The sequence below is a fragment of the Delphinapterus leucas genome, chromosome 10, assembly GCF_059928025.1.
Source record: "Delphinapterus leucas isolate spDelLeu-1000000601 "Yukka" chromosome 10, BTC_Dleu_Yukka2, whole genome shotgun sequence".
Lineage (NCBI taxonomy): Eukaryota > Metazoa > Chordata > Mammalia > Artiodactyla > Monodontidae > Delphinapterus > Delphinapterus leucas.
Genome location: NC_143138.1, coordinates 38,285,826 through 38,311,974, shown reverse-complemented (window position 1 = coordinate 38,311,974; position 26,149 = coordinate 38,285,826). Strand labels below are relative to the sequence as shown.

The 26,149-nt window shown below is 39.3% G+C and overlaps 1 protein-coding gene across 3 annotated transcripts in view; it reads left to right on the top strand.

Moving 5' to 3' along the window:
• The first annotated feature begins 6,044 nt into the window (after nucleotides 1-6,044).
• Nucleotides 6,045-26,149, top strand: part of KCTD20 (potassium channel tetramerization domain containing 20) — a 29,525-nt gene continuing 9,420 nt past the window's right edge. The window contains exons 1-4 of one of the 3 annotated variants that reach the window (XM_022581752.2): nucleotides 6,045-6,208; nucleotides 20,918-21,031; nucleotides 21,845-22,050; nucleotides 24,626-24,899. In XM_022581752.2, the coding sequence (XP_022437460.1) occupies nucleotides 21,891-22,050; nucleotides 24,626-24,899 (434 nt within the window). In that variant the 5' untranslated portion in view covers nucleotides 6,045-6,208; nucleotides 20,918-21,031; nucleotides 21,845-21,890. Of the gene's footprint in view, nucleotides 6,209-17,736; nucleotides 18,555-20,917; nucleotides 21,032-21,844; nucleotides 22,051-24,625; nucleotides 24,900-26,149 lie in introns of those variants that run through there. The other 2 variants (XM_089918816.1, XM_022581754.2) reach the window with 2 other exon arrangements.

The window sequence follows — 26,149 nt, the reverse complement described above, 5'->3', positions numbered from 1 at the left end:
ATGCAGTTGTTGGGTTTTTAAAATATTTATTTATTTATTTATTTGGTTGTGCTGGGTCTTTTAGTTGTGGCAGGTGGGCTCCTTAGTTGTGGAATGCAAAAACTCTTAGTTGCAGCATGCATGTGGGATCTAGTTCCCCTACCAGGGATCCAACTCAGGCCCCCTGCATTAGGATTGCAGTCTTAACCACTGCACCACCAGGAAAGCCCCTCAAATGCAGTTTATTTAAAACACATGTAAGGGTAACAAAAAAAAAGAAAACTTCCCAGCATTCTCAGTATTGGGTTCAAGAATGAGACTTGTGGGGACTTCCCTGGTGGTCCAGTGGTTAAGAATCCACCTTCCAATGAAGGGGACGTGGGTTTGACCCCTGGTAGGGGAACTAAAATCCCACATGCTGTGGGGCAACTAAGCCCGCGGGCCTCAAATACTGAGCCCTCTGAAGCCCACACACTGCAACAAAGAGGCTACGTGCCACAACGAAAGACCCCGCATGTCACAACTAAGACCTGACACAGCCAAATAAATAAATTTAAAAAGAAAAAGAATGAGACTTGTGTGTTCGTAAACAGGGGCACTGTGAGTGGTCAGAGCTGGTGCACCAGATTGGAAGGTCAGAGTCTGTTTGTAAACTGATAACAAGAGTAATGAGAGGTGAACGTATCATCAGTTTACACACGGCCTCTGCCGAAGTCCGGGCTAACACGTACATTTTCTGACTCCCCATTCTGAACCCCACAGGACTTCTATTTACAGAGGTTTATTTGATTCTTGAGTCTCAAGTTGAGCATTCTATTCTATGTACTTTTAAAAAGTCATAGAGGGACTTCCCTGGTGGCACAGTGGTTAAGAATCTGCCTGCCAATGCAGGGGACATGGGTTCGAGCCCTAGTCCGGGAAGATCCCACATGCCGTGGAGCAACTAAGCCCATGAGCCACAACTACTGAGCCTGTGCTCTAGAGCCCGTGTGCCGCAACTACTGAAGCCCACGCGCCTAGAGCCCGTGCTCCGCAACAAGAGAAGCCACTGTAATGAGAAGCCCGCACACTGCAACCAAGAGTAGTCCCCACTCTCTGCAACTAGAGAAAGCCCGCGCAGCGACGAAGACCCAATGCAGCCAAAAATAAATAAATAATAAAATTTTTTTTTAAAAAGTCATAGAATTCTGAGATGAATTGTCTTGGCCTGTGGGTGGGAAAGGGAGGGAGTTCATGCCCCCAACAAAATCTCAATGGGAAATGTTAATAGATTACTCTCCTGACAGTTATTGGAATTTAACAATTAAGCTTCAAGAAATTGTTTTAGTATCCTTACCTTTCATCATTCCATTTTACCCCTTTTCTCTAACACTCAAAATACACTCTACTACCGACATGTCCATTACCTTCTAAAAAAAGGACAATATCTAAATAAAATTCCCCAATTATATTACAATGTGGAATATCTTTCAAAAGTTTTTTAAAGCATTTATTTTTCTTTTTAAAGTAATTTAACCTTAATATTGATATTTTCCCAGGAAACCAAATGGATACATTTGCAAATAGCTCAGTGTGAAGAAAATATATTTCAGCTCTTGGGTAGGACTGGCCTCTAGCTCCAAACCTTTTCTTTAAAAAATTTTTTTAGCACAAAAAAACCCACAGACACAGAAGACAACACAAAGAAAATGTTTGCCTTAATCACTTATTCTAAGGCAAACACCCTTGTAACTACCACCAGGTCAGAAACAACTTCCCTACCTACCCTTGGAAACCCCTTCTGTAGTCACTTCCCAGTCACAACTGTTTCACCACCAACAACGGCAGCGAATAAGTAACCATTATCCTAACCTTTACAGTAAACATTTCACTTCCTTTCTCTTACATGGTTTTACCACCCAAATGTTCTCCCATAGACAGAATAGTTTCCTCCCTACACACATATATACACTTTTTAAAAACTTGAGATATCTTTTGTCTTTTTTTTAACTTTACAATTTTTCTCCTGAAGAAAAGAGGACTTTTGACCTGTAGAGTCGCCCGCAGTCAGGACTTTGCAGATTGCGTGATCACGGTGCAGTTCAACATGTCCCTCTGTTCTCTGTTTCCTACGAATTGGCAGCTGGATCTCAAGCCTAGACCCGATTTAGGTTCGATCCCTGTAGCAGCATTTTAGGTGGTGGTGTGGTCTTCCCTCAGGAGGCACATAATGTCTAGTTCTCTCTCTTTTTATCATCTTAGGAGCTGTTGATGCATAATGCCTATATCTATTAATTCACAGGGGTTTGCAAAAGTGCGATATTCTATCATTTCTTTTTTACTTAATAGTGGAATATTTTGATGTAGATTCACTTCCCCTTATCTCCTATTTGGTTACCCAAATAACCAAACTTAACATTTTTAAGTTCCCTTAGAGGAGAGATCCTGCAATCATCATCTATGTAACTCTCTTGGGGTCCTACACCTTTGGACTGTGGCTATATGTTGAATTTGCAGATGAAACAATCCCTATAAATGAGACTAAAAGGCATAGTGAAGTTTTATGTAAAGCAGATGTACATTAGTAAAGATTTAGTAGAAAATTCCAGCCACTAGAAACTTAAAATTCTTGCTTCTCTGGTTGATTATGTACTCAAGGTCCAGTCTGTTTCCTGCTGGTCATAAAGCTTTGTGACTTTCATGAAGAGATTGTTGATGAAGGTGAACTGATGAAAGTGAAGTGAAAAAGATTCTTGTGAATCTACTTTGGGTCAATATACGGAGTTCTGGCCCCCCTCTAAAAAGTCAAAAATTAAATAATTTACATCTGTATTTATATTTCATCTATATTTGAGCACAATTTTGGACTTCCAAACAAAAGTGATTATTCTTTCAAAAAGTCTCATTTGATATGTCTGCAGTGATCTAGAGATTATACAACCTAAAGCATTTAAAAAATTGTTTTTGCAAATATAATTATTTTGAGAGAGTTCAAAAATCTTGGGATTTTGGGGTTGTTTTTATATTTACTACATATGAAGTAGTATGCAGAAAGGATAATTCATTTTTTATATGATAATTGATAATAGCTATTACTTTTAAAATATTTTCATTCTAAGTCAACCTTAAATTAGTTGGTTTGTGTTAACAGTTGATAACATTTAAGGTGCCACCTGGAAGTGCTCAGTTCACCTGGAAGCAATTAGGTGGAGCTGGCGAGCAAGAACTTTGGGGTCAGATGGTCTGAGTTCTCAGCCCACCAGCACCACTTAGTAGTTTAATGACCTTAGTTACTTTACTTGCTTATGTCTCGTTTTCCTCATTTGTGAATCTGAGTAGTAAAATCTATCTCCCAGGTGTCAACCAAAAAATAATGCAGGAGGCTGCAGATAAGAAAAGTTTATTTGGGGTCTTAAGAATTGCAGCTGGGGAGACACAGATTTGGGTAACCCTAAAGGAGTGTTCCTGGGAAGAAAAAGAATCAGGGGCTTACAAAGACAAAAAGCCACGAGGTTGTTAAAAGTTGCCTTGCGAGAATTGTGATTGACTCCGACTCGAGTCATACAATATTTGTCCTTAAGGAATCATGAGGTTTTTTTTGTTTGTTTTTTGTTTTTTTGCAGTACGCGGACCCCTCACTGTTTTGGCCTTTCCCGTTGCGGAGCACAGGCTCCAGACGCGCAGGCTCAGCGGCCATGGCTCACGGGCCCAGCGGGATCCTCCCGGACCAGGGCACGAACCCGTGTCCCCTGCATTGGCAGGCAGACTCTCGACCACTGCGCCACCAGGGCAAGCCCCCAACTTCATTTTGATTTTCCTTTCACACAGGGCTGTTGAGAAATTTAAGTCACGTGAAATATTGGGAAAAGTGCTTTGTAATATTTACTGGTAGTAGATGTTATATTTAAGGAACTTAAATAACACAGTTAATCAAATAAACTGAATTGGCCATTATGACAATTGAAATTTTCAGGCCTCCCAATTTGACATTAGAGAGGTTTCAGCTCCAGGGACTTCCCTGGTGGTCTGGTGGGTAAGACTCCACACTCCCAATGCAGGGGGCCCAAGTTTGATCCCTGGTTGGGGAATTAGGTCCTACATGCGTGTTGCAACTAAGAGTTTGCATGCTACAACACGTATGATCATCATCCCACATGCCACAGCTAAGACCCGGCACAGACAAAATAAATAAATATTTTTAAAAAAAATAATAAAGAAAGGTTTCAGCTCCAGATACATCTGAGAGATTCAGATTTTGGAGATGCATTAAATTAGAAATAAAATGGTAAAAATCAGCATACACCTCTGCTTTCTGTGACTCTACATTTTTCATACTCCATCTCCTTGACGTCTACCCAAAAAAGTACCAGGACTGATATGCTATTCATTATATGAGATTAGAGACAAGAATAGAACCATTTAGTCTTAACGACTGATTAAAAGACACAGTAGTTAGCCTAATTCTCCAACGTTGGGGCCAGATTTTTATATATTACAAATCTGCAGAGAGAAACCCTTCCAGAAAGGAAGAATTTGTTTCAAGAACTGTCTTGCATGAACATCAGAAAAGTTTTTTCTTCCTTTTGACTCAGAGGACGTAACGTTGTACTTTATAGAAATGGAAATAAAGGCATTAGTTTGAATAATTATATTACTTTGGTTGTAAAGTTTGGATCCTATAACACATTCAAATTGGTTTATATTTAGTTTTACTATTGAACACTGTGACAGAGACGATGCTGTGTTCATCAAATCATTTTTCTTGTTCATTTTCCCTCAGCACACAGGAAGTTATACCTCCTAGCCTTCTTAGAGTCAAGTCAGGTTTGGCCGGGTGACTAGTTCAGGCCAATGAAATGTCAGCAGAATTGAAAGGTCCACATCCGGAAGAGGCAAAGAAAAGCCCTTGCAGGATTCTCCAGTCTAGCTCTTCTGGCATCCCTGATGTGAAACCTCGTGTTGGGTTGGCAGAGCCAGAAATGGAAGCAGCTGGGAATGCTGTGTCACCACCTGAAGGTGAGCTGCCCTGTAGAGTCACCTGACCTATTAGTGACCTACAGGTGACTAGCGCAGCACCTAGCCCATCCTGATTCAAACACAGTACTGGATGTTTTAGTCATTGTAAGTGAAGTGAAAGAATAGAAATGGGGACTGACCCTCTACACCTCTAAGATAAAATTACAATGAACAAATTTATAGCTTCAGTTTTTTAAAGCTGTTGCCCTTAATGAGGCAATTTTACTATACAAGTATCTGGCAACCATTTGCAACCTACTGGAATTTCAAACCTAATCATAATCATTAGCCCCAAATTAGTTTTTAGACTCTTAATGAAAAAGTTGACTCAAAATTTAAGAAATCGTGCTATTATTAAGTTAATTGGTTTTCAACAATTTTAAAACAAAATAGTTTGCATAACCAGTATAACTTTTTATTTAACTAGTATAACTTTTAAAAGTACAAAAACCAGTAGAAATCATGACAGAAAGGACTGATGCTATTTCTTTTACGCTTTATAGGTCATGGACTATACATGGATACTTTTTTGAGTGTTGAAATATTTTACTAGTAACACAACCAATTTTCCAATAATTTGCTTCAGGTTGATTAAAAATGTGTAATTCAGCTTTGTTTGCTATACTATGTAGTTTCCTTAAACTCAAGGTTTGAGAAAAACGTGGAGTTTTCCTCCCTCCTCTAGGTCATAATGCATATGCAGGAGAGGGATTTCCAAGCAAAAGGTGTTTAAGGAACTCCATTATTCTCACTCCCTCCTCCCCCCAAACGTACGTAAAGATCCGGGCTCCACAATTTTCTAAAAGCATTGGCTGTCCCGGGGCTGCGCGAGCTTGTTTCACAATTCAGATAACTACTAACTTTTCCGTTTCAGACTTTTAATAATTGAAAGAGGGTATCCGCAGCTCAGAAATCGATCTACCGTGGCTGTGCAGCGGTGAGAGCGTCCTGCGTGGGACGGGGGGGCGTGTCGGGAAGGAAAAGGGACACCCTGCGGCGCGCTGCCCAGGGGGTTGGCCGGAGCCCGGCCTTCCCGGCGTGCCCCGCGCGCCGAAGGGGGACTCTTAACGTGAAGCGCTGGGTGACTCAGCCGTGTGGCCGCGCGGACGGGGGCTGGGGGGCGCGCGCCGCTGCGGCCCGGGCGGTCCGAGGGGCGGCTGCTTGCGGCGCCGTGCGCGCGCGCCTCCCGGGCGGATTCGGCCCCCGAGCGCGAGAGCGCGGCGGGGAGCTTCAGGTAAGTGGCGACGCGAGACCGTTCGCCTCGAAGACCCGGCGAGCCGAGTGCGGCAGCGGGCCTGGCCCCGGAAGGTGCCTTTGTGTCGTGGGTAGGGGGCCGACTCCTCAGGACGCCGCTCGGGCGGCAGCCCGCCGGGTCGGACCCCCAGTTTGAAAGCCCGCGGGGCTACAGTCGTCTCGAGGCACAACGTTGGCAAATGGTTTCCAGGCGCCAGTTTCCGTGCTGAGGGTAAAGCTTGGTAATCCGGGGAAGAAGGGGGGTCGCCTTGTGTGGAAATCGTCAACACAGTCGTGGGGACAACTAAAGTATAACTTGACTTTCCTGCAGGCCTTTGGTGTTTTTAATCCCAACAGAAGAGGAATGATGAGAGCCCCGGAGTGTTTATTGATAAAACATTTGCAGACGTGTTTTTTCTGGCAGTTAATTGAATCATTAAAAATTAGGTAGTTGGTCGGACTTCTCGCTCTTTGCACCCCTGCTTCAGTCTTCCTTCTCTGCCACCCACAAATTACTAGCTTTCATCAGTGCCTCTGAGTGTAGAAGAGCTGGGGGAGCCTCAACTGGTAATTTTCTTTTAAATAAAACCTTACTTTTTATAGCGTTCAGTGTTTTCGGGTTTAAAAGCCTAGTTCTAAACTATCAAAAAAAAAAAAAACCTTCTATTTTGGAGTTTGTGATTCTTTCTGAAAATTCCTGGATTGATCCGATTTATTTTTAAAGGAGAAACCAGTGACCAAACTAACAGGATAAACAGACTGAGGAACTGTTTAACCAGTTTATGAAAATGAATTTTCCAGGCCCGTTAATTGTGCCCCTGTTAGCTGTTAAACAACTAGCTGCAGCTGTTACCTGAGAAATTAAGGTTCTTTTTTTAATGGTCCTCCAAACAGTGTTGTAGTTATAGCAGTTGAATTTGAAGAATCCGGTTGAAGAACTCCACCCTTAACTCCTCTTCCCCACCCCCCGACCCAAATTCTGGGACAGTAGTTCTCAAACATAAGTTTGCTCCTTAAAAGTACCAATACCCCTCCCAGAATTTTTTTTTATAATTTTAAAAATTGTTTATACAATTTTTAAAGGTTACTTTCCATTTACAGTTATTACCAAATATTGGCTCTACTCCCCGTGTTGTACAGTACATCCTTGAGCCTTACACCCAATAGTTTGTACCTCCCACTCCCCCAGCCCTATATTATTCCACCCCCACCTGGTAACCACTTGTTTTTTCTCTGTGAGTCTGCTTCTTTATTGTTATATTCATTGGTGTGTTGTATTTTTTTTAGATAACACATGTAAGTGATATCATACAGTATTCGTCTTTCTCTGACTTTTCACTTAGCATAATGCCCTCCAGGTCCATCCATGTTGCTGCAAATGGCAAAATTTCATTCTTTTTTTATGATTGAGTAGTAGTCCATTGTGTGTGTGTGTGTGTGTGTGTGTGTGTGTGTATATTCTACATCTTCTTTATCCATTCATCTGTTGTTGGACACTTAGGTTGCTTCCATATCTTGGTAATTGTAAATAATGCTGCTGTGAACATTAGGGTACATATATCTTTTCCAATTAGTGATTTTGTTTTTTTCAGATATATAGCCAGTAGTGGAATTGCTGGGTTATATGGTAGTTCTGTTTTAGTTTTTTGAGAAACCTCCATACTGTTTTCCACAGTGGCTGCACCAATTTACATTCCCACCAACAGTGTACAAGGGTTCCTTTTTCTCCACATCCTTGCCAACATGTTTTATTTGTGTTCTTTTTGATGATAGCTGTTCTGACAGGTGTGAGGTGATATCTCATGTGGTTTTGATTTGTACCTCTCCCAGAAATTTGATTCTGGAGATCAGTGATGGGTTTCCGAGTCTGCATTTTAAGCAAGCACCCCCTCCCTTGGTCTGTTATTGGTGATCCAGGGACCACACTTTGAGAAACACCAAAATAGGGTTGCCCTGAGAATTTTTAGAACTGCCCAACTTCCTTATCCCTTTATTGATTTACTCTCCCCTGCCCCCTAACCAATCATAAGCCAAGAAGATCTGACTCTTTGGAAGGAAACTTTAGAAAAGATAGTGCTTTCTTGGACTCTGACACCAGGGTAGGAAATACTTTCATACATATTATAATATTGCCTTAGAGATGGTCTGTGCCTGGTAATCTGTCCTTTTACCTTCTGGGAGCTGCTTCCAGTAGCATCAGCTCATAAGTTATGCCATTAGGCCAAATCTTCCCCCCTCCCAACTAATTTAGTCTCCTTCCCCTTTGAACCAGGACAGGCAGTGCCCTGTATTTCCCATTGCCTTGAGCTCTCAGATTTCCTGGTATGTAGCAGTACCAGTAGCATTTATGAGGGCATTCAGGTCATCTGAACATTAATTCAGTCATCAGATACCCCAGTAACACCTGTTTTGTGCAAAGCACTGTAGTAGGCCATTTTAGCAACAACATTGCAAAGATGTCATAGAGTTGCCTTGCTCCCTTGAGGTAGATATGAGGGCTGGATAACCTCTGCTCCCAAAGCTTTTTGTTTTTTAGTTCTTCTTCAAATAGATGTGTAGGGATGAGATTAGAGTTAGACTGTGTGTTTCTGACTTTTTTCTGTCTTTGGTTTCTTCTTGGCATCTCATTTTTCTTACTAATCTTTTTCTGTTGATTTACAAAATACCATGTCTTTCCTTCTATAGCCCTGGGCTTTCCGATTATTGTGTCTTACTCTGCCCCTGAATCTGAACATGCCTACTCCTCCTTGGCTAACTGGAGTAAAGTTTAGGGAAATTGTTGGCATACTGAATGATTTCTAGTTGGAAGACCCAGAGTCATGGAAATATGAGGCTTAGAGCTATAAGGGAACCTATTACAAATTTATCTATTGCAATCCTCTTGCCTTTTAAGATGAGGAATCTGAGAGATGAGACGGCAGAGTGAGGACTCCTGGCTCCTAGCCCAGTGTTCTTTCCACTAAATCATCTCAAAAAAAATGCTTCAAAAATGGAAAAGGCGGGCTTCCCTGGTGGCGCAGTGGTTGAGAGTCCGCCTGCCGATGCAGGAGACACGGGTCCGTGGCCTGGTCCGGGAAGATCCCACATGCCGCGGAGCGGCTGGGCCCGTGAGCCATAGCCGCTGAGCCTGCGCGTCTGGAGCCTGTGCTCCGCAACGGGAGAGGCCATAACAGTGAGAGGCCTGCGTACCGCAAAAAAAAAAAAAAAAGGAAAAGGCTTAGAGAAGTTCAGTTATAAGTAGATAAAGAAAACTGAGAGACTTTCACATGAGTACAGAAGCAGTATTTGGAAAAATGGAGATTGAAGGAAAGTATTTTCTAACCACATAAATCAGGAAGATTGGGAACACTAAAATAAGGAACTCTGAAGCTTGGAATAAGTAGTAATAGAACAAATAAGAGCAAATAGTTATCTTGTAATCCCAAGAAATGTTATGAACTCGGTATTTTTTTTAAAATTTGGTAAAGGTTAAAGTAAGTACATTGGTGAATTTTTATTAAATGTTAGATGTTTGAGCAATGTCCAGAATCTTTTGAAGTTGTCGCATAACTGTACTGTTGTCCTTACCCAAGTTATTAGGTATCTCTGTGGGAGACAGAATATAAGGCTGATCTAACTGCTAATCTGATTCAATATACTTCTTATGAGAAATGAGATTATTGGAATAGTATATGCATTTCTGGAATCATAGGAAGGAAAGAAGTATGGATGAAAGAAGAGAACCCTTTGCTGTTTTTGCTTAGAGTCCCCAAAGTAGACACTGTTTTTTGTTTCTTTAAATACATTTATTTATTTATTTATTTTTAGTGGCATTTGGGTCTTTGTTGTTGCGCCCGGGCTTTCTCTAGTTGTGAGCAGGGGCTACTCTTCATTGTGGTACGTGGCCTTCTCTTTGTTGCGGAGCACAGGCTCTAGGCGTGTGGGCTTCAGTAGTTGTGGCACGCAGCTCTAGACCGCAGGCTCAGTAGTTGTGGTACATGGGCTTAGTTGCTCTGCAGCATGTGGGATCTTCCCAGACCAGGGCTCGAACCCGTGTCGCCTGCATTGGCAGGTGGATTCTTTTTTTTTTTAATTTAAAATTTTTATTTTATTTATGTTTTTGGCTGTGTTGGGTCTTCGTTGCTATGCGCGGGCTTTCTCTAGTTGTGGTGAGTGGGGGCTATTCTTTGTTCAGGGGTGCGGGCTTCTCATTGTGGTGGCTTCTCTTGTTGTGGAGCACGGGCTCTAGGCGCGTGGGCTCAGTAGGTGTGGCTGTAGGGGGCTCAGTAGTTGTGGCTCATGGGCTCTAGAGCGCAGGCTCAGTAGTTGTGGCGCACGGGCTTAGTTGCTCCATGGCATTGGGATCTTCCCGGGCCAGGGTTCAAACCCGTGTCCCCTGCATTGGCAGGCGGATTCTTAACCACTGCGCCACCAGGGAAGTCCATTCCAAAGTAGACATTGTTGGATTGTTCTTGTATATTCATGAAAGTAGAATTAGAAATAGTAAGGACTTAGTAATTAGTAGACATTGTTATGTTCCAGACACTGTGCTAAATGTTTTTACATCCATTGCCTCATTTAATTATCTCCATTTTATAGCCAAGGAATCTAAGACACAAAGAGCTTAAGTTTGCCCAAGTCATACACCGTGTAAGTGGCAGAGCCAGCATTCAATTTTAAACTGATTCCAAAGCCATTACAATTTATGCTCAATAGTGCCCTCATTATACTTCATTGGGCAGTGGTTAAGAATGTGGGCTTTGGAGCCAGTTTTAACTGGGTTTAAGTCTTAGTACCTTCATTTACTAGCTTGGATATTCATCAGTTTCTATGTCTCCGAAAAAGAGGTTGTAATAGTACCTACCTCAGAGGGTTATTAGGATTGGGTTAATTCATGTAAAATGCTTTGATTTGCACCTGACTATTGTGAGTTCCCAGGAGATGCTAGCTGTTAACTGTTTTTTTTTAAATATTTTAATTTAAGAAGATATTTTCTTTAGATTCAGATTGTCCTTTCCAGCATTGAAATATTAAGGCTTTTATGATAAGTATAGATATAAATTAAACTATCTCTGTTCTTACTATAACATGGAGGCGGGGCTTACTAACATTTTGGAAAGCACTGGGGTGTAGTAGAAAGATCTGTGACATGATTTGGTTAAGAAGATTATTAAAGAAAGTTCACCTTCCTTAGAATAAAACAGCTAATGATCTACACTTCTATATGAAGATCACAGTCCATACCTTAAAACCATGTAAGACGCCTTCAGTGTGTTTGCCCTAAATCTCTTTTTTTGTGGGAGAGGGTAAAATTTAATTTTTGCAGTTGTATCTGTGTATTAGTTTGCTAGGACTGCCCTAACAAAGTACCACAAACTGTGTGACTTAAACAACAGAAATTTATTTTCCCACAATCCTGGAGGCTGGAAGCCCAAGTTCAAGGTGTTGGCGGGGTTGGTTTCTTCTGAGGCCTCTCTCCTTGGCTTGGAGGTGGCTGCCTTCTCCTCCCTGTGTCTTCACATGGTCAGTCTTCCCTGTGCCTGTATGTGTCCTCATCTCCTCTACTTAAAAGGACACCATTTGTATTGGATTAGGGCCCACCCTAATGACTTCATTTAATCTTAATCACCTCTTTAAGGCCCTATTTCCAGTCACATTCTGAGGATTTAGGGTAATGGACTTCAACATATGAATTTTGAGGGAAACACAATTTAATTTAGCTCATAACAATCTGTTTAGGGAATTAAATGTCAGGTAATCTGAATGTTCCATTGCCCTAACTGTTGAGCACCCTCTCACTTGGGATTCCAGCATCATCCTTTATCCTGTGCTACCCACCTGTCCTACCTTCTGCCTGTTCCTTAGAACCATGCTTGCTGTTGAGAACCCAAGGAAGCACACCATGCCTCCACATTAAGCCCTTGTGTTGGATTTAAAGCTACCAAGATTATTCTGTCATCCTATTGAATAATCTGCTTGAGAAACTATTTCATGTTTTTAACCTGAATTCCTAATTTGTCTTATATTCCTAATATTTCTTCTTTAATCTAGATGGAAAAATGTCCAAATCTCTTTAGTAATATATCATTTTCTTCTGAAACTTTAAAAAATTTCTTTTAAACTGTTCTAAGCTTTAAAAATACTCCAAAAAAAAAAAATACTCCAACATTTTCTTGAAGAGTTCCCTGTTTTTACAGATACATTTTCCTTTCTCATTTTAAAAGTAATAACACATTCATTTTAGAGACTTTGGCATACTCAATAAAACAATTTTTAAAAATCACATATGATAAGCCTACAATTAAGGGAGAATAGTTGTTTATATTTTTAATCTTTTTTTCTGTGACTATATTTATTGTTTCAACCTGCCCTTTTTAAGTCTAGTTTATCAGTACTGTTTCATGCTATTTTAGTTATTATTCTAAAACTTTGTTAGCCTTTCAGCATATGAATTATATTGATTTTAGAATGTTAAGTCAACTTTTGCCATATGTATTATCCTTTTTGATGTATCTGGGTTTGATTTTTTAATGATTTGTATAGGATTTTGTGCTTATGAGAAAAAGTCATCTGTAATGCTTTTTGGTAATGTTCTTGTCAGGTTTTGGGTCAGCATTATGCTGGCCTCAGAAAATGAATTGGGATATAGGTTCTCTTTTTCTGTTCTCTGGAAGCATTTGTATAAGATTGATGTAATTTCTTCCTTAAAGGCGTGGAAGAATTTGCTAGTCAGGCCACTTGGTCCTGAAGTTTTCTTTGAAGGACGGTTTTAATTATGGAATATGGTTCTGTGTAGTATTTATATATCATCAAAATAATCTATGTCATCTATCTATTTGTATATAAATATACACACGTATATATTAAGCTGCTTATTGAAGGGAGTTGGTGTATACATTGTGGAGACTGGACTAGGCCATCAGGAACGCAGGCTGGGACTCTTGGGCAGGAGTTGAAGCTGCATTCCAGTCAAATTTCTTCTTCCTCAGAGAAACCTCATTTCTGCCCTTAAAGCCTTTCAATTGTTGGATCAGGCCCACCCACATTATCTAGGATAATCTTCCTTACTTAAACTAAAATGATTAAAGACTTTAATCACATCTACCAAATACCTTCACAGTAACATGTAGATTAGTGTTTGATTGAATGACTAGGACTGTAGCCTCAAGGGTTGCCGTATAAAACTGACCATCACAGCTTCTCTGCAGTCTTGGCTGTCTTACTAGTTGTCTAATGTCTTCAAACAAATGGGGTTTTTTTTGGTTTTTGTTTTCTGTTTTACCCATCCCATTCTGATAATTGCATTATTCCAGGGCATAGGACTTGCCAATGCGTGGAAGTCACGGTGGGTGTGGGGAGGAAGGCAGACTTCAACTTGGCACAAGGAAAAAAAATTTTTTTCCCTTGAGGATTGCTGGCCACCAATAGGGTGAGCTAAGCAAGAGATTCCTTATTTTGGGATTTTTTAGGTAGGATGGACTGAACTAATAGAAGTGTTTTTGTAGTCCTAGATGGAAGGTGATTTGGGACCCAGATTTTTTTTGAGATTTATGATTGGTAAAATTGTGGGGGGAAATTGGGAGCCCATCATCAGGTTGCCAGCCTTTTAGGACATTAAAAAAAAAATCTGACTATCATTTTCTGTCACCATTATGTTGTAAAAGAAAAGACATTAATAACAGAAAAGAAGTAAAGATTTAATTTAGGTACCAAGAAAGCATTACACTAATATATACCATAATTTTCAATTCACATTTTAATATTTTTGAAATCAGGCTGTATCTTAAAATCATGTATGTATTTAATAGTGCTTTCCTGAAACGCTGTTATTATATTGATGTCTTAGGCAATGTCACGTGTCTTAGAACTGGGGTAATTGTGTGTGTGTGTGCCCGCCCCCATGTGTTACATCATCTCCACTGTCCTCATTTTTGCTAAGAGTCAGTGAAAACTTTTGATGCTAATTGATACTGGTCCTTGAACCATCTTCTGACAGTGATTTTGGATTGTCTCCAGAATTTTCAATGTTTGTTCTATTGCTACAGTACTGATCCATGGATCTGTCCCCTAAGACCTTCCGATCTTTTCTTACTGTACAAAAACTTAGCTCTTTCTTATAAAATGGCCTACTGTATTGAGTAATACATTAAAAAATTTTTAATTGCACTCCCTTGTACTGTTTAAAGACATTATTGCTAATATTATATCTCTTGGATATTTCCTGGAAGTTTGCCATTAAGTAATCTTTAACAGCTTGTGTATCTTTTCCTATAGAGAGTTTTAGATAATAGCAAGCAGAAGAGTGCCCTGGACATTAGGGACCTCATATGTTGACTGGCTTTTTCTTAGGAGTCATGAGCTTTGCCTGGTCTGTTATGTACCTTGGATTGTTCCTAGCTTAAAGGTGTCATTAGAATGACCATAACTAGTTGAATCCATCAAAAGATAGAAGCACCTGTGTGGAAATTACAGAATTTGATCTACCCTGTTTTTAGGTAACAAAGTTGAAAGTTACAGCAGAATTAGGTAAGGTTTTAATTTGAACTTGGGGAACTCAGATTGTAAAATCAACCCCTATCTGGAGTTAATTGATTTAGAGGTCATCTCAAAGCAACTATTTAAACAGAAAAGGTGCTAGGTGTGCCTGTTACTGGCACAGAAAGGTCATATGTCCTGGCTCCAGATCTTGGGCTTGAAATCATATCTCCAAACCTGTGAAACTTACGTAGAATTCATGAAGTAAATCAGACCTATAAGGAGAGGTAACACAGCTTAAGGGTAACATGCATTTGACTCTGGAGCCAGAAGCCTGGATTTTGAAGCCTGGCTCTACTATTTATTAGCTATGTGACTGTGGGAACTTAACCTCTTTCTTCCTCAGTTTCCTCATCTGTAAATAGGGGTAATAATAGTACCTACTTCATAAAAGTTTTTTCTTTGAGTATTAAGTTAAATAATATAAAGTACTTAGAATAATATGTAGCACATGATATATGTTAAATCAGTGAAGTTTAAGTCCATCTGGACTTAAGATGGAATGTTTGTGGTGATTCGGCATATTGAAGAATCTCAACTGATTGATTTGGTTCCAGTGTAAAATGTGTTCTTGAGTAACTGGGTTTAGATTTGATTATTAGTTTAAGGATATAAGAAAACTTTGCATTTTGAAAGGGTGTTGCAATATTTAAGAACTTCTTGAGATATACTAGATTCAAAAGTTTACTTTTTTAGGATTTACTAAAGGTTTTTTTGAGTACTTAAAGATTTGCTTGGGAGGCAATTAAAGTGCTAAAACAAGAAAAGAACATATTAAGATGATAAGTATAGTTTAAAATGTTTGGCAATATCAAACTTAGGATCGTGGTTTTAGGGGATTAAACTATATTTGTCTTATTTTATCTTTTAAACTGAGTAGTGAGTAAAAATGTTATTGTTATTTAAGTCTTTTTTTAATAGGTAATTTGATAAAGTTGTAAAGGAAACTGTTTAAAGGCCTTTAGGCAGTTATAAATGGAATGTAAGGTCTTAAGTCTTAATTTAAATCCAAGTAACTGTAATATAGTCTCTTCTGGCACAAAAGCTGTTCTTGGGCATAAGTTATATTGACAAAAAGGTACTAAGGGCGGTAAGTTAGGGATGTCAAGTAGAGAAGAGGAAAATATATCCAAGTGGTTATAATCTTGTCACTATTGTCCTTGTGCCTTTTTTTTTTTTTTTTTTGCAGTACGAGGGCCTCTCACTGCTGTGGCCTCTCCAGTTGCAGAGCACAGGCTCCGGACGCACAGGCTCAGTGGCCATGGCTCACGGGCCTAGCCGCTCCACATCATGCGGGATCCTCCCGGACTGGGGTACAAACCCGTGTCCCCCGCATCGGCAGGCGGACTCTCAACCACTGTGCCACCAGGGAAGCCCTGTCCTTGTGCTTTTATCTGCCAGCTTGCTAGCCTGGCCTCAGCAATTCATAGAGGAAAATGAAGGAGAAGGGATGTGGAATCAGAGGCGTTCCTGCCTTTCTATGGAATTGGAATGCCCTCTTCTCTCCTTTATCTCTTCTCTTGTTACGGCTTTCTTCCAAGGTAGAAATGAGGAAGAGGAATGGTTCTGGCAACAGATATCTTCAAATGTTATGCCTTGCCCAACTTGTGTAGTTTTTTTGCCTTAAATTCTATTTCCTAGCCTATTAATGTAGTTTCACCAAGTTCTTGGGTATTTCCCTTTTCTCCCCATCCTTTGCGCATTTTTCTGTTGGGTTAGTTTCATGCATTTTCATAAGCCCTTGAATATTGTGATAATAACTCTTTGTAAAAGTCTGTTGCAAATACAGTTTTTCAAGTATTTTTTTTCCTTTATAGGATTCCTTGCCATACAAAAGTTTAAAAAAATGTTTGTAGTTAGATTTGTCTTTTCTTTTTTAGATTTTGGGTTTTTTGCTCTTGATTAAAAAGGCCTCCCTACTCTAAGTTTGTAATCTCCTAGAATATTCTTTAAAAAGAATATTGTTGTGATTCAGTCTCTCATTCATGAGATGAAAGGGTATACCAGATGAGTTGTTCCCAAACATAGCTAGTCCACAGGATCAGCTGAGGAGTTTGTTAAAAATTCACATTCTTGGGACTTCCCCGGCAGTCCAGTGGTTAAGACTCTGCGCTTCCACTGCAGGGGCACGGGTTCGATCCCTGGTCAGGGAACTAAGATCCCACATGAAAAAAAAAAATTCACATTCTCAGATCCACCCTAGACCTACTAAATCAGAATCTCTGGGGAATAGGGCCACAGAATGTTTTTAACAAGTTCTGCTAGGTGATTCTGAGTATCAGCTAGACTTGAGAACCACTGGACAAAATAATCACTAAGGTCTCTTCTGATCCTGAAATATCACTTTTCTGTATTTTGTAACTCTTGTGTTTCACATTCTCAACAATAGGATTGTAAGCTCTTTGAAAGTAGGCAGGACCGTGTCTTAGGTACTACCCTTCTTGCTGTCAACCCACAGAGATCCTTTCATGCCTAGACAATTCCAATAACCTCTTACTCTTCTAGTCCATCTGTGGTTGTATTTATCTTAAAGCAACATGTTGAACGTGACACTTCTCTGTGTAAAAACTTTGGCTACAAGACAAAGTCCTAACTCTATTTTACTTTATAACTCAAGGCCTCCGTAAGCTAGCTCCAGCTTGGTTCTCAACCTTATCTTATAGGGCTGTTGTATACAGCCATCTAAGTTGTGCATTGTACAGCTCCTTAAATGATGGTGTGTATGGGGTTCCCTGAAGTCGTATGGTATGGTGATTCTGATTTCTCCCACCCTTCACTCTAACCTGGTTGCTCTCCCCACAGCCTGCACTCCTTCATATAGTATAAAGCCTGTTCACGCTTACTGTCCTGCTCATTATACACCATTCACCCTGTCTAAAATGCTCTTTCCTTTTTTCTCTATCAAAGTTCTACCTGTTAACATCTAAGAGTGGAGTATTAAACAGCCATTAAAAAGAATGAGGAAGAAAAAAAATAAAAAAAAAATAAAAAAAAAAAAAGAATGAGGAAGACTTCTGATCACTCCTATGGAGTGAATTTGAGATATATTGTTAAGTACAAATAGCAAAGTACAGAACTGGATATGGTATTCCATCTTTTGTATAAGAAAAAGAAGAATTAAGAATTTATATGTATATACACAAATTATGCTTATTTCTATAAATAGAAACATGAAAGATAAACAAATTAATAAAACTAGTTATCTGTAGGGAATAGATAGGAAAATATTGGAGGGAAAGGGGAAGGGAGAGACACTTCTCTGAGCGTTCCTTTTTTGTAACACTTTAACTTTTGAAGAATGTAAATGTTTTACATATTCAAAAATTAAATTTAAAAATAATGAAAAATAAGCTATAATTGTTAAAAAATGAACCTAAATTACAGGACATACAGAGAAAAAATAAAAATAAAATAACTTGAACGTAGCACACTGACTGTACATCCCTAGTGGGGTATACTTTAAGGACAAAAAGAATTGACCCCCAAAAGACTTAAACTCAGTAGGTTTATTGTTAGTAATATTAATGTTATAATTTAAAAACTAGTTTATTAACCAAGATTTTCATTGTGAGAGAAAAGATATAGTACTAATATAAAGTAAGTAAAAAAAACCATAATGTTGAATTTGAGTTGAAAATATCAATATAAACTTTTTTTTTTTTTTTTAATCCCCAACTTTGCTTCTAGACCATTTCAGGAGACGATGACATCTCAATAGCTATGAAGACACCTAGTGCTCAGATCCTGATTTATAAATGCTTTTGTCCACTAAAAGGAACAAAGGCTCCAGGGAGGAATAGCTGATTCTAGGTCTGGGTCAGAGATGGTAAAAGGTGAGCTTAGACAAATCTTGTACAAAATAAAATAGAATAGAATAAAATAAAATAAAATTCCTCTCACGCAAATAAATAAATAAAGCTGCTATGAACTTTCATTAAAAAAAGAAAAATCTTGTACAGGAAGTAGCCTCATCAGCCAGTAGAATTGGGGTTAAATGACACAGATGGGGCTTCCCTGGTGGCGCAGTGGTTGAGAGTCCGCCTGCCGATGCAGGGGACACGGGTTCGTGCCCCGGTCCAGGAAGATCCCACATGCTGTGGAGCGGCTGGGCCCGTGAGCCATGGCCGCTGAGCCTGTGCATCCGGAGCCTGTGCTCCTCAACGGGAGAGGCCACAACAGTGAGAGGCCCGCGTACTGCAAAAAAAAAAAAAAAAAAAAAAGACACAGATGAAGTCTTGAAGGGAACCATATTAGCCATAACTGGGTCTATTTATTTATTTATTTATTTATTTTATTTGCTTGTGCTGGGTCTATTTGGTTGTGGCAGGCGGGCTCCTTAGTTGTGGCATGTGGGCTCCTTAGTTTTGGCTCACAGGCTCCTTAGTTGTGTCATGTGAGTTAGTTGCGGCATGCATGTGGGATCTAGTTCTCTGACCAGGGATCGAACCCAGGCCCCCTGCATTGGGAGCAAAGAGTCTTAACCACTGTGCCACCAGGGAAGTCCCACCTGGGACAATTTGAACCAAAAATTGGACAATTTGAAAAAAAATGATGGTAATGGATTGTTATAATACATTAGATTAAAACAGATCTTTGAGTTCATAATAATACTTAAAAGGAAGATAAAGGGAGAGTGAAGAAGTAGTTCTACTTAACAGAAGAATGCTAGACAATAAATGTAGGAGGAATAATAAAACTAGAAAGTCATCATTTTGTAGTCCCAAATGTAATAATTGATTCAGGCAAGAATCATCAATAGATGCTAAAACCACTGGGTGAAAAGTTATTGGGAGATAGGGTATTAGATCTCTCTTTACAGTGGATAGACCTATAGTCACCACTTTAACCACATGATCAAACTTATCCCCTGTAGTGGGATAGCCTGGCATTATGTGCCTCTGATGTGATGGCATTTGGAAGACTCACCTGTCACCTATACATGTACCTATTCTTGTTTAAGAAAATTAAATTTGTATCTAATCACGTGGAAACAATCAGATGGATGTTATAACTGACCTAGACTTTAAATTTTAAAAAACTTTTATTTTTATTTTATTTTTTTATTGAAGTATAGTCTGTTTACAATATTGTGTTAGTTTCAGGTGTACAGCAAAGTGATTCAATTATGTTTTTTCAGATTATTTTCCATTACAGTTATTATAAGATACTGAATATAGTTCTGTGTTATATAGTGAATCCTTGTTGCTTATCTATTTTATGTATAGTAGTTTGTATCTGTTAATCCCATACTCCTAATTTATCCTCCCCCCTTTCCCCTTTGATAGCCTTAAGTTTGTTTTCCATGTCTGTGAGTTTCTCTGTTTTGTATATAGGTTCATTTGTATTATTTTTCAAATTCCACATATAAGTGGTATTATAATATTTGTCTTTGGCTTACTTAGTATGATATTCTCTAGGTCTAACCATGTTGCTGCAAATGGCAATATTTCATTCTTTTTTATGGCTGAATTATATTACATTGTGTGTGTGTAGATATCTACCAGTCATCTGTTGATGGGCCCTTGGGTAGTTTCCATGTCTTGGCTATTGTAAATAGTGCTGCTGTAAACATTTGGGTGCATGTATCTTTTTGAATTAGAGTTTTTGTCTTTTCTGAATATATGCCCAGGAGTGGAACATATGGTAGCTCTATTTTTAGCATGGAACCTCCATACTGCTTTCCATAGTAGCTGCACTAATTTACATTCCTACCAACAGTGTAGGAGGGTTCCCTTTTCGGACCTAGGCTTTTTTAAAAAGTCAATTTCATGTAAAACAAAACAATCCCCCCCAAATTGCGGGGGGTGGTGGTGGTATGGAATATGCAAGATTAAAAGACTCAGAAAAACCAAATGTAAGGAATGAGCCTTGATTGAATTATGGATCCAAAAAAAAAGGTTCTGAAAGAAAATATGAGGCCAGTTGTGTAAATTTGATTATGGGTTATATATTAGTATTATGGAATTGTTCATTTTCTTAGATGTGAAAACAGTACTATTGTGTTTTTTAAGAGAATGTTCTCAGAATATGCTTGCTAAAGTAACTGGGTGCAGTGTTGTGATGTCTGTAACTTTAAAGTGATTCAGAAAAATGTGTGTGGTGGGAGAGCACAGGCTCACACACAAATGAGGCAGATAATCATTGGTAAGTCTGGTGGATATATAAGATTGTAATGATTTTTTCCATTTTCCTGTAGATTTGAAAAGTTTCAAAATAAAAAGTTGAGGAGAAAATCTTATCTTTACTTCAGAGCCCAGCTCAGATTTTGTCTCAGATGAAGACTTCCTTTTCCCAACCATACAATCTAGAGGTGATTTTCTCTTAACTTTTATGTTTATCTTAAAACCTGAATGCCACATGAGAGCTACCTGAGAAGCTGACTTTTTAAAAAATTATAAATTCCCAGACCCCACTGTAAAGATAGGCCCGAGAATCTGGAACCACTGGTTTGAATCACTTATTCTGTATTTATTACATAAATTTGCTTATCTTTTTCATATATCCCCACCTAACCAGTCGGAGCTTAGGGCTAACCCTTGAAAATGTTGCTCAATCCTTTGTGTCCCGCAGTGTTGGCACAAAGTGCCATGTGCCTTCCACGCAGTAGGTGTTTGGAAAATATATGCTGACTGTATATGTTGACTAATTTGTTGATAATCTGAAGAGACTACCAGAAACTTCTCTATAATTTTGAGAGATTTTAAAAAAAGAAACCTAGCTGATAAAAGTCCATTCTAAGGTCCATTAGAAAACTGTACAGTTTTTAGTTCTAAAACTACAGGTTTGGTTTACAGAAATAACATGTTTGTTATCAGCAAATGTTTGGAATTAAGAGTTAACAGTGGTGGGCTTCCCTGGTGGCGCAGTGGTTGAGAGTCCGCCTGCCGATGCAGGGGACACGGGTTCGTGCCCCGGTCTGGGAAGATCCCACATGCCGCGGAGCAGCTGGGCCCGTGAGCCATGGCCACTGAGGCTGTGCGTCCGGAGCCTGTGCTCCACAACGGGAGAGCCCACAACAGTGAGGGGCCCGCGTACTGCAAAAAAAAAAAAAAAAAAATGAGAGCTGTCTGTCAGTCCTCTAGTTAGGAGAGAGTTCTAAATCATGCATATTCCTGTCTTCCAGGATTTCTCCCTGATCAAGCAGACAGTTCAGGATACACAGTCCAAGGATGAATGTTCACCGTGGCACTGAGAGCGACAGGTTACTGTGGCAGGAGGCCAGCTGCCTGATGGATGAAGCCTCAGCTGCAGCCCAAGAAAAAGAAGCAAATAGCCCGGCTTCTTCTGGTCTTCAAAATCTTACTTATCCTCTAGGTCCCAGGAATGATGGTACGATGATTAGATCTTGACTTAATGTGGAGGGCTTTCTGACACCGCAGCGCCTATTCTGCCCAGAAGGCATAAATGTTCTTAATAAATAAAATATCCAGTTAATTAGCTTCGCTTATATACCACAGTTATATAAATCTATCACAAAAAACCTCCACTTATTTAATCAGTTTAATACATCTAACTTGGTAATGGTATAAGAAAAATAGTCTCAGGCTTGGAGTCAGAAGACAGATTCACATTCTAGCTCTGCTGCTTATCAGCTGTAACCATGGATGAGATCCTTAATCTTTCTGAGCCCTGCTTTCTTAATCTAGAAAACAAGGTTGTTAATAATTCTTACCTCACAAGGCTAGAAGACTGTTGAGTTAATGGATGTGAAGGCTCTTGGTAAATTGCCAGGTTCTTTTTAACTTTTAATGAAAACAATAGCAACAATAATAATAGCAATTACCATTTATTGAGCACTCACTGTGCTAGAAACTTTACTGTTTTTAGATCAAGGGTGGCAGACTGTGGTCAAATCTGAACCACTGCCTGTTTTTGTAAATAAAATTTTGAAACACAGCCATCATGCCCATTTGTTTACATACTGTCTGTATGGCTGCTTTCCTGCTATAGTGGCAGAGACTGTGACCCACAAAGCTCAAAATATTTACTTTTTAGCCCTTCACAGAAAGTTTGCTGATCCCTGCTTAGATTAATCCTCCTGTTACAGATGAGAAAACTGAGGCTTCAAAAGCTTAGGCATAACTTGCTCAGGTTCACACTGCCAGGAGGTAGGGGACTGGGTGGGATTTAAACCTGTCTTTCCGGCCAGCGTTCGCTGTTATTTTATATATATCAACGGACAAAAAAGCAGAGTGTGACTGCCACCCTAGAGTGCCCCATTACGGAGAATTTATGCAATGAGTCTCTTTTCCTACTCACCCATTTAAGCAGGGTGGAATCTGAGGCATCCTTCAGGAATCAGCCCAGTTTAATTGCATCATAGCTGGGGGAAAATCAAGTGCTCTAAAGAGCTGAATAAGTTAGGTGCCTACTTTCATTTTTAAGAATAGCACTTCGAGTGTTGAAAGCCTGTCTTGGTGATTAAAGCGTTTCTTGCTACAAGCTTGCCCATGGATTGTGTGGAAACTTAGCTCTTTGTAAGTTGAAAATTTATCAGAAGCTCTAGGATATGATCCCTAAACAGGATTTTGGTCTAGATTTTGGTTTCCTTTTCTCTAGAAGCAAATGGGGAAAAAATTGAGTGTACTCTAGCTAACAATGAATTATTGTATACAAACTTAAAATACATGAAGGGCGGGAGTGAGACATTAAGTTGTATCTATAACATTTTATTTCTTTCCAATGTAGGAAAATGTTAGCTAGCCAAATCTAGGTGATGTATACATATTGTATTAACTCTGCTTTGGTATATTTGAAATTTTTCATTAAATAAAAAAAACATTTTAATATTTCAGGAGAACTCCCTATTTAAAAGGATCTTCTTAAAAAAAAAGTACAGCTATATAATAAAAACAGCAAACATCAATTAAAAAAAAAGAATCTTCTGGTAATCCTTTTGAAAATACTTTCCCCTGATTCTCTTCTATATACATCCAGATTTCATATATTTAGTTTTAAGCCTGCTTACATGATGTGGTATTAATACATTTTTAAGTGCTCTCACATACTTTATTTCAGTTGATAGTCAAACCAATCCTGTGAGGTAGGTGGAGTGAACATTATTTTCATTTTACAGATGATGGATCAGGTTTAGAAAAATCAAATAAATTACTTAAAGAAAATGGCTCTCTGGTGATACTAGAACAAAAACTCAGGTTCCATGAATGAATTCTAATCCAAGACCATCTGCACGGGAACTTTTCTGTTGAGAGCAAGACCTGCCTGTTCAAAAAACGGTGTTGGTAATGTTAGGATTCTCCTATGTATAGTGAAAATGCATTTTTCAGTGAATTTCTAGGAAAAGTGACAATTAGAGACTATCACTATCCTTTCTGGAAAATAACATTTAGAAACGTTTTTTAAGAATGTGGAAAATAAATAGTTTTGGCTAACAGAGTTATCAAGTTCCTTAAATAAAACACAGGAAATATGAGTGTTATTTAGAGATAGAAGTGAAAGCGGAAATAAAAAAGCGATGCCTCTGTGAAACAAGACTAGGGAAGGTTAAGCAGTATGGCAGAGGATTGCTTGTTTTCCACAGAAGTGCTTCTCTAGTGTTTAATTATTTTTAACCATGTGTGTAGTTTACTTTAAAATTGTTTAATCGTTCTATTTTAAAGTGTAGGCATTACTGCCTTGATTCTCTCCTCTCCAGCACACACACACACACACACACACACACACACACACACGAAAAAGTTCAGGGGGACCCAGTATGAATCTCTAGTTTGTGTTTTTCTTTACATGTTTTAGGCAAGAGTTTTTGCGTAAGGATACTTAAAGTTTGGGTTTTTTTGTTTGTGTAATGGTTTTTGTTCTTGTTTTCTTTAAAGAGGACAAGGTTTATTTTTCCCCAGGGCTTTTTGCTGTCAAGTTATTTTGGTTTGTTTGTATGATCTTTTAGACCTTCCACTTGACTCTGCCTCTCAGCCAGCAAATCTTCAGTTCCCTCACATGATGCCACTTCCTGAAGACATCAAAGGCTCTTGCTTCCAAAGTGGGAATAAACGGAACCATGAACCCTTCATCGCTCCAGAACGATTTGGAAACAGCACTGTGGGCTTTGGCAGTAACGTTCATTCTCAGGCACCAGAGAAGGTGACACTTCTTGTAGATGGCACACGTTTTGTTGTCAATCCACAAATTTTCACTGCTCATCCGGATACCATGTTGGGAAGGTAATTGATAATAATTTCCTTCCAAATTCACTCTGTTCTCTGTGAATAGAAATACCTGCTATTTGCCTTGCATTACATTTAAGCATAAAAACATTTCATTGCTTATTTTTCTACCTTCATACTTTTGCGAGACAGAGGACATAAAAACCTTATATGTGTTGGTGATTTTGGGGGGTGGGTACTTTCATTTACAAAGCCAGTATAGTGAAATAAGCCCCCCTACAAAAGGGAGTGCAAAAGGTCCAAATGGTGTCAATTTCTAATGCCTCCACTACTATTCAAGTTTTCTGAAACTGGATCTTTGTATCTGGCTGTTTTGTTTGACGATTGCTCTCTTTATTCTTCGTGTTCCTTCGTCTGTGTTACTTCATTCAGACTATAGTCTTACCCTCCCCTCACCATCTCCTGCCTCCAGCTTTTTAGGGTTAGAGTTTAGGAATGGAAGGAGTCTACTGAGGAGGAGCGCTGTCCAGGAAGTACTTTTAGAGCCTGGGCTGGGAGTTAGGGGATCTCTTTCTGGCCAACTGTAGACCTTAACATGAAGAGCAGATTGGGGTAAGAGTAAAATAATTTGAGTGTATACACACACAAACATTTGGCTTTTAAGGATTTCATCTAGTACTTGAAAGTGGATCTAACCTCACTCTGACTTTGAACTAATTTGAACTGAAATAGAAATCAGAATGGACCACACTAACTTGCTGAATTTTAGGCTAAGTGGAATCTAGCTGTTCAAATATGTGTGTACTTAAACATATACATACAAGTTCGTGATGAACCATTTTTAACCAGAGCCAAACCTATATATTTCTTAAACATCTGAATTAAGATAGAACATTAAAACATTTTCTAAATTGGCCCTATATCAGACTTGACTTCATGTCCTCAGTCTTGGTATCGCCACCATTTCCCCCCAGGCCCTTCCAGAAAGGCATTCCTCAGGGTAGGCTGTCTGAAGTAGGTTGCCTCCAAAAGTAGCGCTCAAGAAAAGAAAAGCAAGCATTTTCTGGGTAATAGACGCCTTTATCTACATGGTTCATCAGCTGAGTCAGCCGAGGTCATGAATTCTGGGTTTCTTAGGTTTGTTCTGTCCTGTGGCTACATAAAGTATTCATAAGCCTAGCCAGTGAGCTTACAAATGTGGGCCACTGGTCACAAGGGGGACAAACTAAGAAGCTGAGAATGGATTAATGCAGATCCGTGCCACTACTGGATGAATGACTCTGAGGGGGGATTATATTTATGGCATG